The sequence below is a fragment of the Bombus flavifrons genome, chromosome 15 (assembly GCF_040668555.2).
Source record: "Bombus flavifrons isolate JBK064 chromosome 15, iyBomFlav1_principal, whole genome shotgun sequence".
NCBI lineage: Eukaryota > Metazoa > Arthropoda > Insecta > Hymenoptera > Apidae > Bombus > Bombus flavifrons.
Genome location: NC_138456.1, coordinates 11060028 through 11080956, shown reverse-complemented (window position 1 = coordinate 11080956; position 20929 = coordinate 11060028). Strand labels below are relative to the sequence as shown.

At 36.3% G+C, this 20929-nt stretch overlaps 1 protein-coding gene across 1 annotated transcript in view; it reads right to left on the bottom strand.

Annotated features, from left to right (window-relative positions):
* Positions 1–5841: 5841 nt before the first annotated feature.
* LOC138187779 (dentin sialophosphoprotein-like) overlaps positions 5842–20929 on the bottom strand; it is a 28819-nt gene continuing 13731 nt past the window's right edge. Inside the window, exons 2-8 of the mRNA XM_069128913.1 lie at positions 19039–19272; positions 18665–18808; positions 18276–18459; positions 11147–11486; positions 8480–10692; positions 7531–7764; positions 5842–7100 (exon numbers count right to left, since the gene is read on the bottom strand). Of these exons, the coding sequence (XP_068985014.1) occupies positions 6759–7100; positions 7531–7764; positions 8480–10692; positions 11147–11486; positions 18276–18459; positions 18665–18808; positions 19039–19256 (3675 nt within the window). The 5' untranslated portion in view covers positions 19257–19272 and the 3' untranslated portion in view covers positions 5842–6758. The remainder of the gene's footprint in view (positions 7101–7530; positions 7765–8479; positions 10693–11146; positions 11487–18275; positions 18460–18664; positions 18809–19038; positions 19273–20929) is intronic.

Below are 20929 nucleotides of genomic sequence, written 5' to 3'. Positions count from 1 at the left end.
ATGAGAACTTCGTTAAGCGTTCTTTGCAACTGGAATGCAACCATTTAAACCAGAGTTAGATACAACTCCGTAGAAAACAAAATTTGTGAAATATGAACGATAATTGGAAAAGTCAGAGAATCGTAAACGTTACGAAAGCTGCAAGCGCAATGAATGAAAATTTGCAGGAAAAATAAAGTACATAAATTACAACAATTTTCATCTCATTTTCTTTTACCTTCTGAATACGATGGCGCTTGGAAAAATTTCTGATTTTATTCGAAGATCATAGTTCGTGCAGGCGACAGCTTATGGAAAAAGTTCTCCACAGCGTGGGATATACTTCTTGCGATGCATTAATGCACCGTAAGATTGCTATGCATAAGACGAGCGATCGTTACAGTTACTCGCTTGTCAGTTCAAACTTGACATCGGACGACTTTTATTTTCCAGATGCGATTAGGTTTGCGCGACGTCTACGAGAAAGATCAAACAAATTTGTAACTTTTTCTTTTTTTTTAAATGACAATGAAGCAACACTTTAATTTTGGTTATGATATATACAACTAACTTTTAATTAACTTTTTCTGTAACAATAAGAAACAGCCTTATTTTACTTTTAACGAACACCCCTACAACTCATCACATTCGAAAAGAAAATCCAGACGTTCTAGGAAAGAAATAATAGGCTTGCGACTAAAACTGCGACTGGGTACACGAAATTGACGTAATGAACATGAGCCATCTGTTTCGACACTTTTTCGAACTTTGTACCTAGTCGTTAGTCACGTTGGACGGTCGATCGCAATTAGGCAACGCGTTAAAACATTAATTAACACCGACGCAACGAAATCCTTTGTATCGCAATTATACTTTACGGTATAATGTAGCACTGTAGCGGACATTATAGTCGCGTGACAACGAGCGTTTAATTCGTCGAATAAAATGTCTGACGTTGATTGAGACATCACACAACCGCGATGAATCGAATTTCATCGACACGTGTAAGCGGCTATCCGATGAAAAATAAACAATTCCATTTGTTCCACTCGATTCAATATGAACGTTCAATTTATTCAATTTATTCGATCGATCTGCCATCACAGGATTTAGGAAATCCCCTCTTGCAGCCAACAACAGAGAGGCAGTCCAGCATTTTCCAAATATTCTCTTTTTTTTTTTTTCTTTCCATAAAGTTTTCGTTTCCATGTACACTTTCGCTCAAAAGTTTGCTGCAACCTTGTGCTTTTCTGGATGAAAAAAATCTTTTCATCCTTATTTTTCTTTTTTTTTTTTTTTTTTTTGAGAGATACGAATATTTCAATATTTTAAATAAAATATTTATTTATTTAACACGCTAACTGCCGGCCCGAAATGACTTCCATTGCGACTGAAATATTGCTTTTTAAAACTCGTCGACCTCTCAACGCCATTTGAAAACTACTTGTGCTTGACGCGAACGTGGCCTCATCCGTCTTCGGGAGCAACTAAGCCGTGACGCCTACGAAGCGTCATCCACGATCAACGTGTTAATTATTTCTTCTGAAATCTTAAAGGGGTCCGCACCGAACAATCAGTGATATCGACAATATATTAAACTGTGAAATTCGCCTTGGAAACGTCACTGCGTGTTGTGCTATGTGCATCAATATGTGCATCAACTGTATTTGAAGTACATATGAAATCTATCGCTGCAAAACATATGCAAATGAAAAATATTGCTCGGAGCGTTGAAATTATTTATTTCAATTACGTTGCAATAAACTAGAACACGTTTCAATGGCTCGAAAAAATAGAATTTTTCTTATAAACGCTAGATACGAATATGCATCGTGTTCCATCCATTAACCTGCGGTATCTCGCTATTGACATAAATTTCGAAGACCTCAAATCACAATGTAAATACCGATTAAAATATTAAATTTCAAATATTCACAGTCAATACTATTATCAATATCCCCGTCACTTGTCAATATCCTCACCACATAATTTCTGCATTATATTGGCTTTAGTATCGTAAAATATCTAAATTTCCGTTGATATTGCACTTAAACCTTTCGGTATTTAATATGGAGAATATTGTAAAGCAAAAGTTGGCGATATTATTGATCACATAATACGCTGCAAACTTTCCAGCCAGAGTGTAAATCGATTCGAAGAAAGAAGAAAACGGAAAGAGAGACGGTGGACACGTCTTTTACATGACAATACGTCAATGGACTTTTGCCAGACCGACGAGTAGGCGTACGAGCTATTAAAGGAGCGCACAAAACGTAGGAGCCGATGTATTCGTCTCGTTAGAAGACAAGGTTGAGAAACCCGTTGGAAAAACGAAGAATCGTCGAATAAAGATGTCTTTCGTTCGATTGTTTCTCTTCTCATCTGTGTTTCTACGTCTGGAAAGGAAATCTCATTTGCCTTTGGGAGAACAGTTTATGGAATGCTATTGTTAATGGAACATTTAGAATCGCGAGGCTGGTTATGGAGAAATTAGCGTGATTGTAATCGAAGAATGATAGGAAATTCTCAAAAATTGATAATACATGTAAGATCGCTGAATTAAAATTTTAAAGATTTTGTTCTTTGACTCGATTAGGGTAGTTTATAAAATGTGGTGTTTAAGATTCAGAAGTAGATGACAGGAAAATTCTTGAAACTATGAAATATAGGAAAGCATAATAAATTTAGAAGAATTAGTTTTTATTCGATGAAAAGTCCAAGAACTTTTGGTCGATTTAATACAAATGATTAATAACTACGAGTGAAAGATACAATTTGATTGTTCATGTCCCTATATTTAATCTTCAATCCCAGCGTTCGATAGCGCGATACGAAAATATAAATAAAAAAAGTAAAACACTGCTGATATATTTTAATTTTCCACTCCCTCATTGAAATCCCTGCTGTAATTTTCACGCTATTAACGATAACATAGTCAAATATGCATAGATACTTCTGAATCTTATCGCTAGCTATTGGACAAATATTGATCGATAGGAATTTTTACTTTCGCCCGCGTCACGGATTTCAACTAGTCAAATACCGACTGACAGTTGTGCGCGATGAGAAGATATAGACAAAATAAAATCTATTAAACAGATACAACGATCGTCCTGTGTACAGTTTAAAAAAATTCTAATTCACGTTTGACGTACAACTTGTATTCTCCAATATCTTTATCGATCGTCTATAATTTTCGGAAAATAGGAAGATACGAAAATAGAAAAGTCGGGAAATGGCAATATATGAAGATAGCGAAGTAGATAGAGAAGAAAACGGGAAAATAGAAAGCTAGCAAAGTAACGAAGCGGGTAAATAGAAACGAGATAGAAAAATATAGAATATCCGATAACAGTTTCAAAAATTTCCCTGTGATCGTCTTAAATAGCAAATTAGGAAAATACCGCGATACCAAAATGCAAGATACCCACCACCGTGACTCTACGGATTCTCCTACGATCGTGTGAAATAACCATATCGTTTAAGCCTCTGTTATATCAAGTACCGAAACGATACATTTGTCATCCTAACGAAACAAATTTCAAAATACCGTGCGTCACGCAGTATTAATTTCGCTTTCGCGTTAACCCGTCCCGTGAGAACGGGCCAGAAATCGCGCGACATCGATCCAAGTTATCTCATAATATACAAAAGAGATTGGTCGATAACGGTATCATTTTTATTACCTATTGTTAATCGGAAGGCACGCGTCGAAGCATCGTTCACGTTGTGATACGTGACGATTGCTCGATGGTACCGTGGAATAACCGGTGTTTCTTCGCACGAGGCTCATCCGCGGACGTGTCGCGTGAGACCTCCTATTTAATGACCAGCGAATATCCGCGCTATTAGCAACGACCTGGCGTTGGCGTGAGTTACTTTCGAGCACAGCCTGCTAGCCTTTTATCTTATTCGAAGATGGAGCGCGATATCGGAATCAGAGATTGTAAATCACCTGTCGCTGACATCCGCGACTATGTCAGCTGCGATCGTTCGCGCGATCTTGGTCTGCGACGACTAATAACCCGGTGGGTCGATAGAGGAGAGATTCAAGGGAGAATGGTGATGAGGGGATTTTAAGACGACTCGTTTTGTCCTTTAGAAAGATGGTAAAGTAGCTCGATGTGGCGGAAGAAATTATTTTCTTGTACTTTCGAATTTTTAACACCGATTCGAAGATAATCTATGATTTACGAACCTATATATCGAATATATTACGGTTAAACGAATATTAAATGTGGATATTTTTAAACTACGAATAATTGAATTATCGAGAAGAAATATTTCAAACTTTTGTAATAAGTAGACAGCCGTAAGCATAAACGCGAATTTAAATTTGTATGTACATCATTAAAGAAATAGAACATAAACGAACATCTTTGTTATCCTTCGACCGTTATGAATAATACTTTACATCGAATATTTCATATATTCTTCTATATTATACGTATTCTATACGTTTCTGCACATTTCAATTTGCAAAAACAACCGCAATCTAATAATAAGAATGTTTCAAAAGAATTTGAAAAAACGCATGAGAAATTTTGATCGATCGCTAACCGACACGGCCGAGGCACTTTTCCAATTTTTCTCCAAAGTTTCGTCACGATCTATCATTCTACACGTAGAATATTTTAGTCGACAGATATTCTGTTCGTTTCTTTGAAATAACAAAGCGCTTGCCTTCGTCCGTTTTATCGTTAACTTCAACGTGTCCCTTATCTTGCTTGATATCCATTTACGACGAGCCTAGTTTCGTTTGAAATATTATCATCTTCAGCTTTTTTATCACAGACCATTTTTAATAATCTCTTGCAGTTTCTTGCCCTTCTTTTGAACGTTTCGCTAAAGTGCTTTGCTTTAATATTTCGTGGAACTTCTTCAAGCTACTTCGCGACTGTACATTTTGTGTTACACTTTCCAACTTTAGCTCATTTGGAATATGATCTTTGAACATAACGATCGATCTATTACGATCAGGCTGCCTACGTGTTTACTCAATCTTATTTCTTTCATAATTAAAGAAGTTCATCTTACTATGAATATTTTATGTATTGTGTACCTATTTTTGCACATTATATGCATCCTATAGGATTTGGAGATTTTTGAATTTTCCCAAAAATCCACAAATATTCGCAAACTAATCATAATGGTGCTCCTTATGTTCAAACTGGACACGAAAGGCCAACTTACGCCTTACACGGAAGGCTTATCCAGTAGGTATTGATATATTTTAATACTCGTTAACACTTATTAATTGATGTATTAGTTAATTGATAATATTCTCCGAATGATGATATTTCTCCCTTACGATTCGAAGATAATAATAAATGTTCGTGCCACAACACGAACTTAACACTTGCTAGCGATTCATCCCGTAAATCACGCAGCGAAATTTCAACTTTCCAAATTTCCTTCTAGAAGCTTGCCGCGAAGTGAGGAACTTTGCACGGAATACTCCCACGTTTCCTGGCCTGTCAGACTGTCGAGAATCTACAGTTAGAAGGAACGTTTCCTCCCACGGAACATCTTTGCCGAGCAATTTCAGAGAACCGTGCAACAAGCTTCGTGCAACAGGGTTTCTTTCCTCTCTACGTTTCGAACGACACCGTTTCTTCGTGTAGTTTCACGCAGCCGGCCATTTTTTATAGACACCAGGCATTTCTTCTCATAGAGGAAGTGGCGGTGACAAGAGCAACTGGCTCGAACCGAGCAAATGAATTTCACGTCTGTGCAGCTAAAGTGAATGAAATTAAGCCTCGAGCTCGTACTCTCGCCATGGTAGCTAAATGTCAAAGTTCTACCGTTCGAGTACTTCGTTACAAGTTTAACTTAATTGATTTATTATAAGTTTAACAATCTCCATATAAGTATCGCGTAATAAAAACGAGTATAACAATTTGCACGTGTATTAGGTTGCAACCTATGAAATTTCCAATTTTCTTCACGGTAAGTATCAGTTTGATTCTAAATCTGACTGTAAATCTTGGTTTGTCTCAAGAAATATTTTTACCTTTTTGTAAGTACCATTTTATATGTTGTTCTACAACTAGGAGAACGGAGGAATCTTTCATACGTGTTTTTGAAACGCGTTTCTTCTTTTCTTTAATTTGGTGAGGTATAACTTGTTGAACATTGGATACTTCGTACGATGCAATTTAGTAAAAATATTTAAATCTTAATGCTACTTACAAACGTCGTAGAATAGGTGCAATGATTAAATTGGAAATTTAGAGGGGTGTTTTAAGCTTGTAACTAATAATTGTTTGATAGTAATTAGTAACGAGCAATCGACTAGTTCATCGATTAATGGTTATCTAAATTATCTTTTGGCTCGTTTTGTCAGTAACAGGTTGTCATCGAGCAATTGCAGTTCTTTTTGGGTCTTCCTGATGGTTACGCTATTAGTTGCTCGTCAAACCAAGTACGACATTGCACGAGTATCGCAATTTTTTTTCCGAGCAGTGTATATATACACCGTATATTATATTATAAATACAAATATATTAATTGTACGAAAGTTTTAACTTTGGATGTAGAGTTCAAAATTATAAAAAATCGCAAGGAATTTTTTTTTTTTTTGTATAACCAAAATTTTAGCTTGTCAGGCTAAAGACAACGTAGATCTGCAACATGAAAATTTCTTTTTGACGCGTCGTTTCGTTAAAATTCTCTTGTAGTATTTTTTAAAAACGCATGCGTGTATTTGATTTTTATACAAACAACGAATTACCAACAAGAAATAACAAAAATATCTGGAGCTGTTAAAGAAAATCGACTCAGTGTCCCTTTTTATCAGCCCCATTTCCGCCATCGCCCTTCTTATACATCCATTTTTTTCCATCATGATGATTTTTCTTCTTCCCATACATATTTTCATGTTCGTAGTGACTATCCTTGCCCTCTTTAACCTTATGACCTTTGTCATCATCGTAATGACCACCTTTCTCGTATTTGCCTTTCTTCCCATGCATTTCTTCGTGATCGTCTTTATTATGACGACCCTCTTTGTAGTGACCGCCTTTGGACATTTTGTGCTCGTGATAATGTTCGCCGTCGTTTTCCATGTCACCGTCCTCGTGGAACTCGTCGAAGAACTCGGTGCGTTTCTCGAACTCATCCTGAAATAGAAATTGTAAGATAAAAAAGGAAATTTAAAATGAAAGAAAATAAGGTAACGTAAAAACAGAAATTGAAGAATTCCAACGACGTGTATTTGGGAATTGTCTATAAAATAAATAAAGGATCGATCAATAATAGAAAATGCTAATAAAAATATTTTTTTAATTTAAACGCTAAATCACCCAACCTTATTGCGCAAAACCTTCAAGTCAAAATAGAATATTAAATTAAACATAAATCTTAAAATTATTTATGATAAATAATTAGAAAATTCTATTTGGGGAAGAGACAATAAAGGGAAAAACGTAGTTTCTGCTTTTTTCACTATTGATCAACCCTTTAATTCTACTTAGATAAAAGTGAATAAAGGCAAAAAATAGTTTCTTCAATTTAATCAAAACAGATCAGTTCACCCCATATGAAACTTACCTTTTTATGCACGAAGTGTTGTCCCTTGGTATTGTAACCCTTCTGATGTTTCCCATTTTCGTCGAATGCCGCCTTTTTTTCACCTTTCTCGCCCTCATCGTGTTCCTGGTGGTATTCACCCTCCTCTTTATGATCTTTCTTTTCGCCATCCTTCTCGTCGAAATAATTGCTGTGCCGTTCCTTGTCGTGATGACCCTTATCAGCTTTCTCCTCCTCGTGCCAGCTTTTGTAACCCTACGAAAAACAAATTAGACACACGACGATTAACTTCCGTATCAGTGATAGCTTTAACGATGTAGAAACCGTTTAATTAATTTTTTTTCGCAGTTCTTCGATATTCCTATCTTTGGGAACTACGAAGCGCTATTGGTTTTTGTCACTGTGAATTTGATTATCGAGAATCTGAAAAAGTTGGGAAAATTTTATCGTAAAATTGTCACAGAAAAAGCAAAAAAAAATATGGGAACGTAATAAACGCGAGGATAGGTGTGAAAATATTGTTCGGAATTTTAAACAATCCTCGTTCCTGAGAACTCGCAGGCATTAATAATTTTTATTACGAAGGATATAACGGAATTCGCAGAATTTTGTTACACGTAATCAAATTAGTTGGAAATGCAATAGTACGAATGATTCGCTATGCGCATCGTTAATTATGAAAATTCTGTGTAATAATTTTTTTTTCATTTCGACGATTCAGAACTTTTGTAACTCGTAATTTTATGTCGTCTAAAGCGTAGGTATAATTGTTCTTTATAATCAAAATAGTTAGAAACATTCAGCCATTGATATAAAAAAAATTCATTAAATATACGTAAGACTAATCACGTTTTCCCTCCTAATCTCCATCCAACGTGAACTTTCGAAATTTACCAGTGACTGTAAAACGCTAATTACTAATTACGAGTTAAAGCAATTAATAGCCCATCCAATCGCATTGACGTCCTACCTTCTCCCCTTTTTCATCATCGCTCTCACGATGCTCTTGCTTGCGTTCCGTGGCTCCACCCTTCTCAAATTTCCCTTCACCACCCTTTCCACCTGCGTCGCCACTCGCTGCACCCTCTTTTGCACTCTGATGACTCTCGTTATTATGCGAGCCATCGGTTGCAACATCTTCCTCCACCCTGTCGTCATACTTCTGCGCATATTGACCATAACTGTCTTCGTCCTTCGCAAGTCCATCGGAACCATCTTTTACATCTTTAGATACACGTTCACTATCACGAATATACTCGTGACTTTGTAAATCATGATTTCCAGTCGGATGGTCTTCGTCTGACTTTCTCTGTATTTCATATTTCCCGCCCTTTTTCAAATTCCCGCTTTTGTCGTTTGCAATATTCGTAGCTTCCGCCACACCATCAGAAGCTTCTCTACTATCCTTCTCGTCGTTTTCTTGTCTCTTTGCGTCATTTTGCTCAGGTTGGTTTACCGGTGCCAGAGTGGGCAACAATGCCGGATAGTAAACGTAGTTATTTGAATGTAAATTGGATGCTGTGTAAGGCGACAGAGTGGAGACTATGGGATTTACCGAATGAACAGTAACTGCTGGAGTTTTGATGTTTTGATAAGAATTCGAGTTCGATGAGATTACTGATGACTCTTCGGAAGATTTACCTAGTTCCGACCCACTGGTGTATCGATTATTACCATTTGTCGGTTCATTAGTCGAACTTCCATCTTCGGACGAACCATCTTTTTCAGAGAACTTTCTTCGAGGACTTTTATAATGTCCGAGTCTGGCAGCATCGGGTCTAGAAAATTGTCGACGATCGGTAGAGCTTTCATCTTCGAAAGAACCATCTCCGTCGGAATATTTTCTTTCAGAATTGTTATGTGCGCGTCTGGAAGCATCAGATTTAGAAGACTCGTGATGGTCAATAGAGGCCTCATCTTCCAACGAGTCATCTCTCTCAAAGATTTGGGAATTCTTATAAGGTCTATGCCTATCAGCATCAGATTTAGAATGATCGGTAGAACTTTCATCTTCGAAAGAACCATCTCTGTCGAAATATTTCCTTTCGGAATTTTTATGTTTCGGTTTGGAAGCATCAGATTTAGAAGATTCGCGATGATCAACAGAAGCCTCGTCTTCCAACGAGTTATTTCTCGCAAAGATTTGGGAATTCTTATGCCTATGCCTATCAGCATCAGATTTAGAATGATCGTTAGAACTTTTATCTTCGAAAGAACCATTTTCTTCCGAGATCTGAGAATCCTCGTAAGGAACACCGACTCTATTGGCATCAGATTTCAAAGATTTTCGAAGATCAGTAGACAGAGAACCATCTTTCACGTTCACTCGGATCGTCGAACTGCTTTTACTATCTTTCCTTTCGTGCGATTTCTTATTTGATCCAGGCAAAGAATTTCTGTAACCACTCGAGTGGCCACTATCTATCTTCGCAGTATTTCGACGAATATTTCTATCGTCGATGCTTCGCATCTCGTCAGAGGCTATTCCTTTATCATTTATTTTCTCCAAATTGTCTTCCTGGCTTTCTTTAGAGTATCTGCCTATGGAAAATGGTCTTGGTGCGATATCATACTTGGGTAACTTGGCTTGCAAACTTAATCTCCTCGATTTATTCTTATTTTCGTTCGTTGTCGATCCTCGAGCCTTCAGGAATTCTTTAGGATAATTTTCGGTATTTTCAGTGAAGCTGGATGATTCTACTTGCTGCGCAGGTTTACTCGTCACTCGTTTGCGACTTTTCTTCCGTCTACTAACTTTTGCCGGATAAGTATCGTTGCCGGAAGGTGTTGTAGTAATTACGGAGTCTGTGTAGTACTTTTTCTGTAGGTCAGCGGCCAACGTACGAGGGTTGTACAAAGGAGTAGCGATCTTTTGGTTAGGTACATTTTCGATGTTCGTTTCGTTCTTTGGTGTAGTTGATCGAAGAGTTTGCGGGGAACGAGTTCTAGAATACTTTCCTTTGATTGCTTTCGAGACTGTGACTCGGTATATGTGCTCTGGGTCTCGAGATTTTGATTTTGAATCGATCTTAAGTGGTTTCTGGCTGCCTTGGTTGGGTCTGGAATAGTATTGCGGTATTGTTACGAGTTTCTTGGGATGGTCGGTTCGTGGTACTTCGTAGTAAGTGTTCGTAACGTCTGGAGTTGCTGGACTCGCGCTTTCGCGGCTGGGAACTATGGTATCTGAAAAATAAATAGTTTGCTTTTCGGAAATGACATTTAAGGTTACAGAAAGTTGAACGAATCTTTTAATGGAAGAAAAATTTTCTATCTTTTGACTTTTCCAATTCGTCGAATAAATCAATAAGCGAATTTTTCAATATAAAGAAAAATTTATTCTTTCAAATAAAGTTTATAATTTCAATATAAAATATATAAAATAAATAAAAGTAAACTTGTTATATATTTTTCCCCTAGCGTCCTCGTTCCAAGTTATTCCTTTTATCGAGAATTTGAAGTTTCAATGAAAATGTATTTCTACTTAGATAAGTGTATTTGCATATGCAGACGCATGCATAATTTTTTAATATAATTACCACCGATTACAAACATAAATGATACTCTTCTAGAAAAGTAAGAATACGAAAGTAATACCTTGTATTACGATTCGTTTAAATTTACTTTTCAGTTTACTTACCAGGGTTGATGTTATAAGTGTCCACAATTTTCCTTTTCCCTATCTTACTAATTTTCTGCGGTTCGTATTCAACGACAGACAGAACATGCTTTAAATTTTCCAAGCCTTTTACATCACCAGCGTTTACCAACACTGTTCTCGATCGATCCACTCGTTGATCCAACCTGCCTTTAACGCTATTTTTCTCGGGAATCACATTTTGACTCTCTGCTAACGATAAAATCTCATCGTTGATTTTTGTAGCATTATGAACATCGAAAAGTGCAGTTTGTCTTGGGTTCAAAGGGACTACTCTCCTTATCCTGGTGATGTTCGCATTTATTATCGACGATCTTGTGCCCTGTGAAAGATACATTTCGCAATTGAAAGGATTTGCAACCGAGAAAATCGATTATGTCTGGTTACGGTTGAAGCATGATGCTACTTCTTTGTGTGAAACTTTTTAGTATAATCTTACGAGACAGTTGCTTGTTACGTAACGAATAAAATATATGGATGTAATACCGTTGCACGGGAAAGTGAATATTTTTCTCGGTTTTTCATCTAGAAAGTTTGACAACTTTTTCGAACGAAAATTTCTGCAAAGCGTGAACGAGTGGCTATCTGAATTTATATTTTATCAATTTTATCAATCGCAATGTTGCAGTATTAATTATTGTCATGGACGAATAAAGTGTAGTTATTAATTTACACGTAGTCGTATTTATACGTCGCTCAGTTTCTATAACGAATTGCAATCCCATGCAGGAATAAAGGAAAAAAGGTCCAATTAAAATTACGCGTTCTAACTTGCAACTCATCAGTTTCTCTACATTCCCACGCATCATGCGTTCGTTCTCTGTTATAATAATTAGGATATACTAAAGAATATACGTATGTACAGTATACAGAAAAGTTCGTAAGATGGCTAAATGTAAAAAACGTGAAAATTCAAATACTTTCAAATAAATTAAAATTATACCTTCGAAAGCTTTAACGAGGCTCTAACAAATAAATCGTATGCATTTATTCGATCGAGTTTATACTACGATGTTTCGAAAAACGTTCATTGCTTAAAACTTCTCCAAACAATTTCAAATTGAATTCACATTCCTCGTTCAATTTCACCTATACTGACGTATATGCTTCAAACCGACCAAAGAAACCCCTAGGAGCCTTTAAAATAAGTAATCGTCGCACTGAAATTGACATAAAATATTTTTCTTTGTTTCTAATTTATACTACACAACCGTTTCGTACAATTTATATTTCACTTGTGTCGTTTAAAATGTTAATTATCCATCGATTCTAAGATTCACCCCAATTAAAAACACAAACTATACGTATATTTAACAGTCTAGAAAAATTGTCGATTATTTTTGATCATTTAACTATTTTAGGAACAGAATTCGAGTGTTTAAACTATTATTTATGATATCGGTGAACTTTACCAGGCAAAATAGCAAAAGCAGCAGGACGACTGCCGACAACACACGGGCTCCCATGTCTCGTTGGCCACAGAACGTAAACTGAGCTGCAATTCTACCTGGTCCAGACAATTATATCGGGTGATTTCTCACCACAGAAAACCATTCGCGAATGATATGACAATTTCACACCGATTAGAAGTCTCGATTTACCCGATCGAGCCAGCAAACCTGACTCCTTGTCGATCGAATCTTTCAGCTTCCTCCTTTCTCCATTTATAAAGTTGCACAAGATGGTCGTTCGGCCGAATCGCGCTAAACATCTCAAAGTTTCCATCTCTTATTCGACGATATTGCACAAATCTTTGCCCTCGTTCTTCCTTTTTCAACGTTTTTATCTAAAATTCATCGTATTCCCAGTAATAAAACTCGCTCGGTTTTCTTTTAGAAACTTTCTTTATTCTTTTTTTTATTTTTAGTTGGTCGTTCGCTAGTTGGATTTTGCTCAATTAAAAAACAAGTAAAATCCTCGCCAACTGTGAATTACCGGAATAATCGTAACGTGACATGCTTCTGGTTCTCGTTTGCCAGTGAAAATATAGGGAAAATTGTATTTTTGGTTTTGTTGCTTGCAGCTGGCGGTTCGTGAAAGTGGTTTAATTGCACTGTGTACGAGAATCCGATGAAATACTTTTTTCGCTTGTCACGACATTTCGTTGCAGGATTATTACACGTGATTTTTGTTCAATGTTTTGTTCCAGAGACATGGGACAGTTATCGTATGGCATTTCTGTCCCGCGTAGCTTAAAACAGAGAAAGAAACAAATTAATAATTGCAAATTTTCCTCTTCTTACCACGTTTATGGTCTTAATAACGTGTATGAAACAGTTACGTCGAATATTTTTTTGAAACATTCTTTCAGATCGAAAGAAAAATCTTGCAGCTTCATCTTTCGATAGAAGCTAGACATTTTGTAACGATTAATGAAGTAACCATCGCTGGTGCGGTAAATCGATTGCTACTTTGCAATCACCTGTGACGAATTTATGTTCGTCGTGCTGCACGCTTCGGTTCCGTTAAAACTCTGCCGACGTATTATATACACGATATCGTTATGATTTGCGCTGCGTAAATGTATACGTATCGAGATTAATTATGCACAACCGTCGTCGACGAATCGAGCGATGCGATTACCGATCAAGCGATTCATTTCAATCGAGTTATCACTTCCAATCGTCCGTAACAATTATCCGAAACAAATTATTTATTAATTCAAATTACGCGACGAATTACCTTTCTGCGTGTGCTCGTTCCTATAATTAAAATCATACTTCGCTTCGATTACGTCAAATTTTCATGTCAATAATCAATATGCAAGCAAAATTGCTTACAAAACCGAAAATCGAAATTTTAATCGATTTACTGTGTAATAGTTAGACAAATTGACGAACGTTATGCGCAATATAATTATATGTACAGCAATAAGCGAACACTCTTCAAGACAGAGTAACTTTTCTAAAATTCGACCAAAAGGCCCGATTTTTTTTAACAGTTAGGAGAATCGGTTTACTTGATGTCGCGTAAAGAAATGTTGAAACAATTTCAGTTGGTTCTTCGTCGTATTATTATATTACAGAAATAACTGTATCGTAATAATTACACGTTAATTAATAACGACGTCTAAAAGACGAGAATAATAATTACGCGATAATATCATTTTTATCGCACAATATCAAACGAACAAGCAGCAAGTAGAATAGAAAAAGAAAAGAAAAGGGAACCTCAAACATTTTATACGAAGTTACACCCACCATACGTCCAACATATTTCTCTTCGGCATATGTACATCTCCAAGTATGTTCTATTTACCAAACTCTCTAGAACTTCCATCGTATTCCACACCCTCTCGAAAAGCCGCCCTTGACGTCCATCCAGACGCACTTGGAAATGCACTTTAGACTTTCATTTTCGTGCGTGACACGGTCACGCTTTAAAGTTTCGTAGCGAAACAGCCGTTTCCCGTTCCATCTGCTTTCATTCTCCAATGAAAGTGTTTCGGGGTTGCGAAGACACGCTTCGCGTGGGCAGCGAAAATAGAAAGACAGGAAAAAAGAAAAGGTTTCGGGATTACTTGTAACGTTTAATTCGCCCGTTAGTGGCAAGACGAAGATCGACGAAGGGCTGCGTCGGAGCTTCTGACGTTGTTCCTCCCACGAGCGCCGCCCTTACGCTTGCAAAACTGTGTTCGTTAACTGTCCAGAGGGGCAATCTTCGGCTCATCTTGGGCAATTTATTCGATTCATGGAAAACGACTGGCCTCGTTCAACGAGGTATCGCTTCGAGTCCGCTTTGAAATTACCATTCGATCCGACCATCTTCTTGCCCTTGCAGCGTGGTATTTAAGGAACGGCATCACGGCATTTTTCTGTTTTTATTTCGTGCTCAGCCGTGGCTGAGAAACAATGTCGCAATACGAAGAGAAAACTATGAAAAAGAGTGGAGAGAAAGTGCAATTTAGTTTCAATTATAATCGGATCAGTTGGAACGATATTTTTTTAAAGAGAAAAAGAAGAAAGTGCGTGTTATTATTGAAATTTTGTAGGTGAATGCGCGAATCGAAAATGATAAATAGTACTTTTATAACGCTGCTATAACGTTTCGGTAATAAATTGATGAAAAATGGCAGAGGAAGTCATTTTAACAGGTCACGCGCTCTATCTGACTTTGAACGACCCTTTTCCCTTCGCATTTCCACGTTATTTCTCTGGCGCTTTACTCGCGTGAATTAACGACAACTTTACTTCGTTATATTCAAACAGTGCGCAAACAGAGTTGTCAAAATACTTGGAAAAAATTATCCAAGAGGTTTGAACGTTTTTACCAATTTCTAAAATAAACAGAGATTTTACAACTTCGAAAAACGTCCATTCGTCTGTCAGGGTAATATTACATCGCTGTTTTATAGGTAGAAATTTTCTTATGCAACAAAAAATCTTTAAGTGCTTTATTAACAAGTTTTAACAGAGCTACGGAACGTGAAGTTCACACAGTACCAATGTTTTTATTTCGTATTTATCGTATTATTAAATTTCGTCGCCATTCTGTCCAAATTCGTTACGATTAATTCCATTATAATTACGCTAATATATTGTGATATACCAAAAAAAAAAAAAAAAAAATAATATTTACCGACATATCGCTCATATCTCATATTTTTGTTGTAGCTTCTTAATATTATTGAGACATTCACGTGCCAAAAGTGGCTAAACGCTTGATCGATGCTTATCTCGTGTAATTTCATCAACTTTCTTCTACTTTTCGTTTTGTTACCAATTCGACAAATAAACAGCTGGATTGTTAATTTTCATGGCGTTAGAAGAAATTAATTTATGAGAAAAATACGATAAGGATTGCCCGAAATGAACCAGAAAATCATTTTCGGGCACACTGATTAACTGCTGAATTCGTGAATCAACGTTGTATCTCACGGAAGAGTTTGATAAGTGGACGCGTCTGGCTTCCTGTCGCGAGAACAATCGCGGTATCTCGAGTCGATACTACGGTCGTATTCGTTCAACAGCGCGACAATGAAGCGCTTTAGCGGACCGTGGCCAATTTCACGCCAAGATTTTCACTTTTCACGCCGGAATAATCGTCGCGAGAGATCGGGAGAGAACGAATTCTCGCTTGATCGGCCAACGCGATTTTTTGACTTATTCTACTCGTCCAGATGTTTCGCTATATACAACTGATCGATCTTGGATCGTGGTCGAAAAATTCTTTTACGATCCTTGCAACTTTGCGATGTAGATTCATAATTCTCTGAAGAAAGAATGCCAGTTTTCAGGCGACGAAATATGAAATTTAATTTACAAAAATAAACATAATGACATTGAAAAGTAGAATGTTCCCCTTAATCCCCTTGCATCTCGTTTCCTTGCAAATATATTATACGAGAATTCCCCTCGACAATAATCTCAGTAATTCTAATTTCACAACTCAATTTTCGAAATGTGACAGCGACATAGCCTTCTAGTTGGAATAACGAACTCTAAGAATCCTTTGAGATAAAACTGCTAAATATGTATAAATATCCAACTGGACGATCGAAATATTGCAAAACGTTGGAGTGCGCAAAGAGATATATTTTGCACCATACTATCAACATGGATAATCCAGAATTATTATTATCTGGTTTCAAGCGTATCCCATTAAAGCTCATAAAGGATTTACAAAAGTTACTTCCTCGTCCCATGCTTGTCGTACAATTTCATGTACAAAAAGTGATGCGGATTTCTGTAGCAGGTTCCATGTATTATCATTCAAAATATTCATATTCAATGTCATATATCGCATATTAAATATATCCAAAGAAACGTATCGGTAAAGAAAGACAGACAAAGGAGTCAAGGTTCGATAAAAATTGACTTAACAATTATAATAATTTTTATGCACTTGTAGAAAATTTAAAAGTGTATATCATAAATATGGGAAAATATATAACATATCCAAGGTGTAATACTTGGTATGTAAAACATATCTTTGCATAGATTCTACTTTTTTAGTTGCATTTATAAAAATACCAATTTACATAAATATTCGTAATTTAGTCATAATATTATGTTTGTTACTGTATAACGATATATAATTTGATTTCAAATGTTTAAACTCTCGTCGTAAGTACGAAAATAGATTTCTTTTAGAAAGAAGGAATTGTTCATTTTTGCTACAAGTTTGTAGATATTTATGTAATAAACTAGAGTTATAAAGAAGCTATTTTTTGGTATATTTTTCTAACTGTTCTTCTAAAATTTAATGAAATTTTATAAACATCCAATGAAATCTAATTAAATCCGGTAAAATTCAGTGGGCAAAATTCAACCTTTGCTTTGACAGCCGAATTTTTTTTAATAAAGATAGTTGCTTGACGCGTGTTCGTATATATTTAACAAACTTTACTAAAAAGAGATTAACTGACATTTGCGTAAGCGATAAAATTTTGTAATTTTTCGAATAAAGATCTCGTTCATAAACGGCACAGTCTTCATTCCCTTGCTTTCTATACAGAACTTGCACTCATTACTGCTGTCACCTCGAACAGTCAACGAATATACACGATTCCACACACCTGCCTCGCTATTTACGCGCCTGCATTCTGTTTCTACTTTCGACTACTTCCTCCGAATGTTCTTATGCATTTGCATTAGAGTTCCGAGAACGATGACATGTTCGTTCCCTTGAAAATTTCATCGCGGCAAAAGTGCACAGTGACTTTCGGCCTCCCGTTTCGAATCGATAAACTTCGGTTCAGATTAAGGGCTAAAGCTACTTAATATTTCATACGTACAAATTGCGACTTTATTATGATTTCTATGCGTATCTTTTATACACTGTGATCTTTAATTTGATCAATTTTGTTGCGCTACTGATTTTTCAGTTTCCCTAATTTGTTTGAAAATTATTTAATATTTTACCGAATAATTATCTATAATGATTTCTACGTCTAAGGATGTGTAATATATGTATAACGTACCATAATCTTCAATTATGTTTCTTCTAAATTCTACACTACGGATTAAGAGTTTTCTAAATTGTCGTACATTAATCATTTAAATATTTTTTAACAAATCTTCGAGTCGCTTTAAAACGCGGATATTCGCTGTCATGACTAGCTGAAGAGTTAATCTTTCGAAGCATAAATTCGATTATTTAGAAAACATACTTTATCTCCTGAGAATTTAATGACCGCTGCTGGCGAACCATTTCTTCCCTGATTCGTGTCCACCCTTCTTTCCATATTTCTTATCGTGTTGATGATGACTATCGTGGCCTTCAGCGAGCTTGCGACCCTTCTGTTTACGATGATGATGACCCTCCTCGTGATTCTTCTTTTTACCATGCCGATGCTGATAGATATATCAATTAATATCAAATTTGACAAGTTTAGAAACGTTTGAACGTTTAGAAATCATGTAACAATTTCTTACCATTTGGATAAATTAAAACTGATCCACGAGCAAATCAAATAAATAAATGATAAATTTATCAGGAAAGAAACCAATTAATTTCTACATGTGAAAAGTTGCACAAGAAATTATCATTTTAACAAACCTCGCGACGAGCAGAGTCCGTATGTCCTTTCTTCTCGTGTCCACCCTTCTTGCCTTCGTGTTCGTGGTGGTATCCTCCGTGTTTCTCATGTTCCCCATCCTCGTGATACTCATCGTAAAAATCGTGCTTCTTCTCATACTCGTCCTACAACACTCGTCTCGTATCATAATTCCTTAATAAAACTCTTTGTGTTTAGAGAATTACATTTTTCTTAAGATATCCACGTATCGACTTTAGAAACTTTTATCCACCTTATGTATAGTTTCTTACTTGAAAAGCTTACTGGAAAATCGTAGAGGAATTTCCATCGAAAATTCGTCGGATTAATTAAACGGAGATTGAAGTACGTAATTTATTATTTTTGAAATAAAGACCTTCTTAGAAATACTGTGCTCTCCTTTGGTGCTGTAGCCTTTTTGGTGTTTGCCCTCCTCGTCGAATTTCGCAGTTTTCTCGCCTTCTTCGCCATGGTGACTCTCGTCATAATGATCCGTCTCCTCGTGTTCCTTTTCCTCTTTCCCCTTTTTCTCGTCGTACTTTTGCTTGTGGTCCTCGTTGTCATGGTGGCCCTTCTCACCCTTGTCGAACTCATGGAAGACCTTGTAACCCTGTTTTCAAGCATTCGTGATCGATGAAACAGGCATTCGCGTTATAAAAATACGATCGCACAACAAATACGGGCAAAATGCCACACAGCTACACAAATTGCTACAAACGGCGGATTTCCATGCATTCATAGGAGATTTGAAAACGCAAAATTGCATGAAATGCGCGTAATATGAAAAACTATACAAAATATCCAAAGTATCGTGCTTCCTATAAAATAGAAAACAACTGTATTCTACCAAGGATCTACTCGGTCGATCATACTCTTAATAGATAGGAACTTTTATAAAAATCCACGGTCTACTCGCCGCTATAAATATTACAGAAAAGAATCGGAAAACAGCAGCGTTATAATTCATAAAAGAGACTGGTTTGAAAGAAGTCAAAGAATTTTCTCTGAATGGCCATATCGAAAAGAATTTTTTGGACGAGTAACGAGTCCGTTGACGAATTAATTGCCTCGTGGTCAGCGGCCCATGAAACGAGCGCGAGAAGCAATATCGAAGGGTGCGTGTACCGAACAAAGGGGCGAAAATACCGTCTCGTCGTTACGAAGAATTTCCCGGCGAAGAAAGAAGCGTCGTTCGGTCTCTGCAAAGATGTCGTTCGCGCAACGACGACCGTATAATAAATAATCCCTTAAGAACACCGGGTGGACACTAATATTACGGGCGATAAAAAAGGAAGAGAGTCTTGGACGTGGACGATGACGAGTACGGCTGCAGGAGAAGAGGAGTGTTGCATGCTCCCAAGGAAATTTGTTACAGCTGTGATATTGCAGCCAGATTATCAATTAACGCCGAAATATTACGGTTTGCCGAGTTTATGATGAAATTGCGATGATATTGGGCGTATTTGAGAAATTTGGAGAGAAATTTAAGGAGATTGAAAAATAACGTATTTACACTGTTGTTCGCAAGTGTATGGATTTTTTGATTAACATTAACGCGTAAATTAATGAGAAGTTGATAAATTAAAGCAACGCTTGTTATCCTTCCGTGCAACGGAATGATTATAAAATTCAATCGTTTACTGAAGATATTAATATTGAGAGTTGTTATTGGAAGTCTTCCCTGTAGTATCGAAGCATTTTACGAGTATTCTTTTATAATTCCCAATAAAGTATTTTTTTTTTATGTATTAATAATGATTCTTGAGAAAAGATATCGAAGAAATAATGGATCTTGTTACTGCATCTTTATGACCATTATCGTAACGTTAAACCATTTCAACGAGCATTCTTTTATCATTTTCTATTTTAAATGCATTGTTCGTGTGTTAATTTATTTCCTCTGGCTTTTTCAGCGAACGATAAAATTAATTCATCGATAACGATTTGTATAAAAAGTGCGAAAGCTTCTATGAAATCGTTCGATAAATTTAAAAGGAATATTCTGATCTCGTTATTACACTGCGGACGTTTATGCGTTTTTGACAAGTGTAAATATGCAAAAATCTGGAAAAAAGTGTACAAATGCAAAAATATATGAAATATCGAAAGTAAAGCGCGTATTATGAAACTTAACAAATAAAATACACACTTTATTTATCTACATCTATGAAGATATGAATTTGCATAAATATCTGCAATTTATTTAACGTAAAAACAATCCGAAATAACGTCACGCTTAAAACATCGTGTTTTCTACTTTTTTCTTT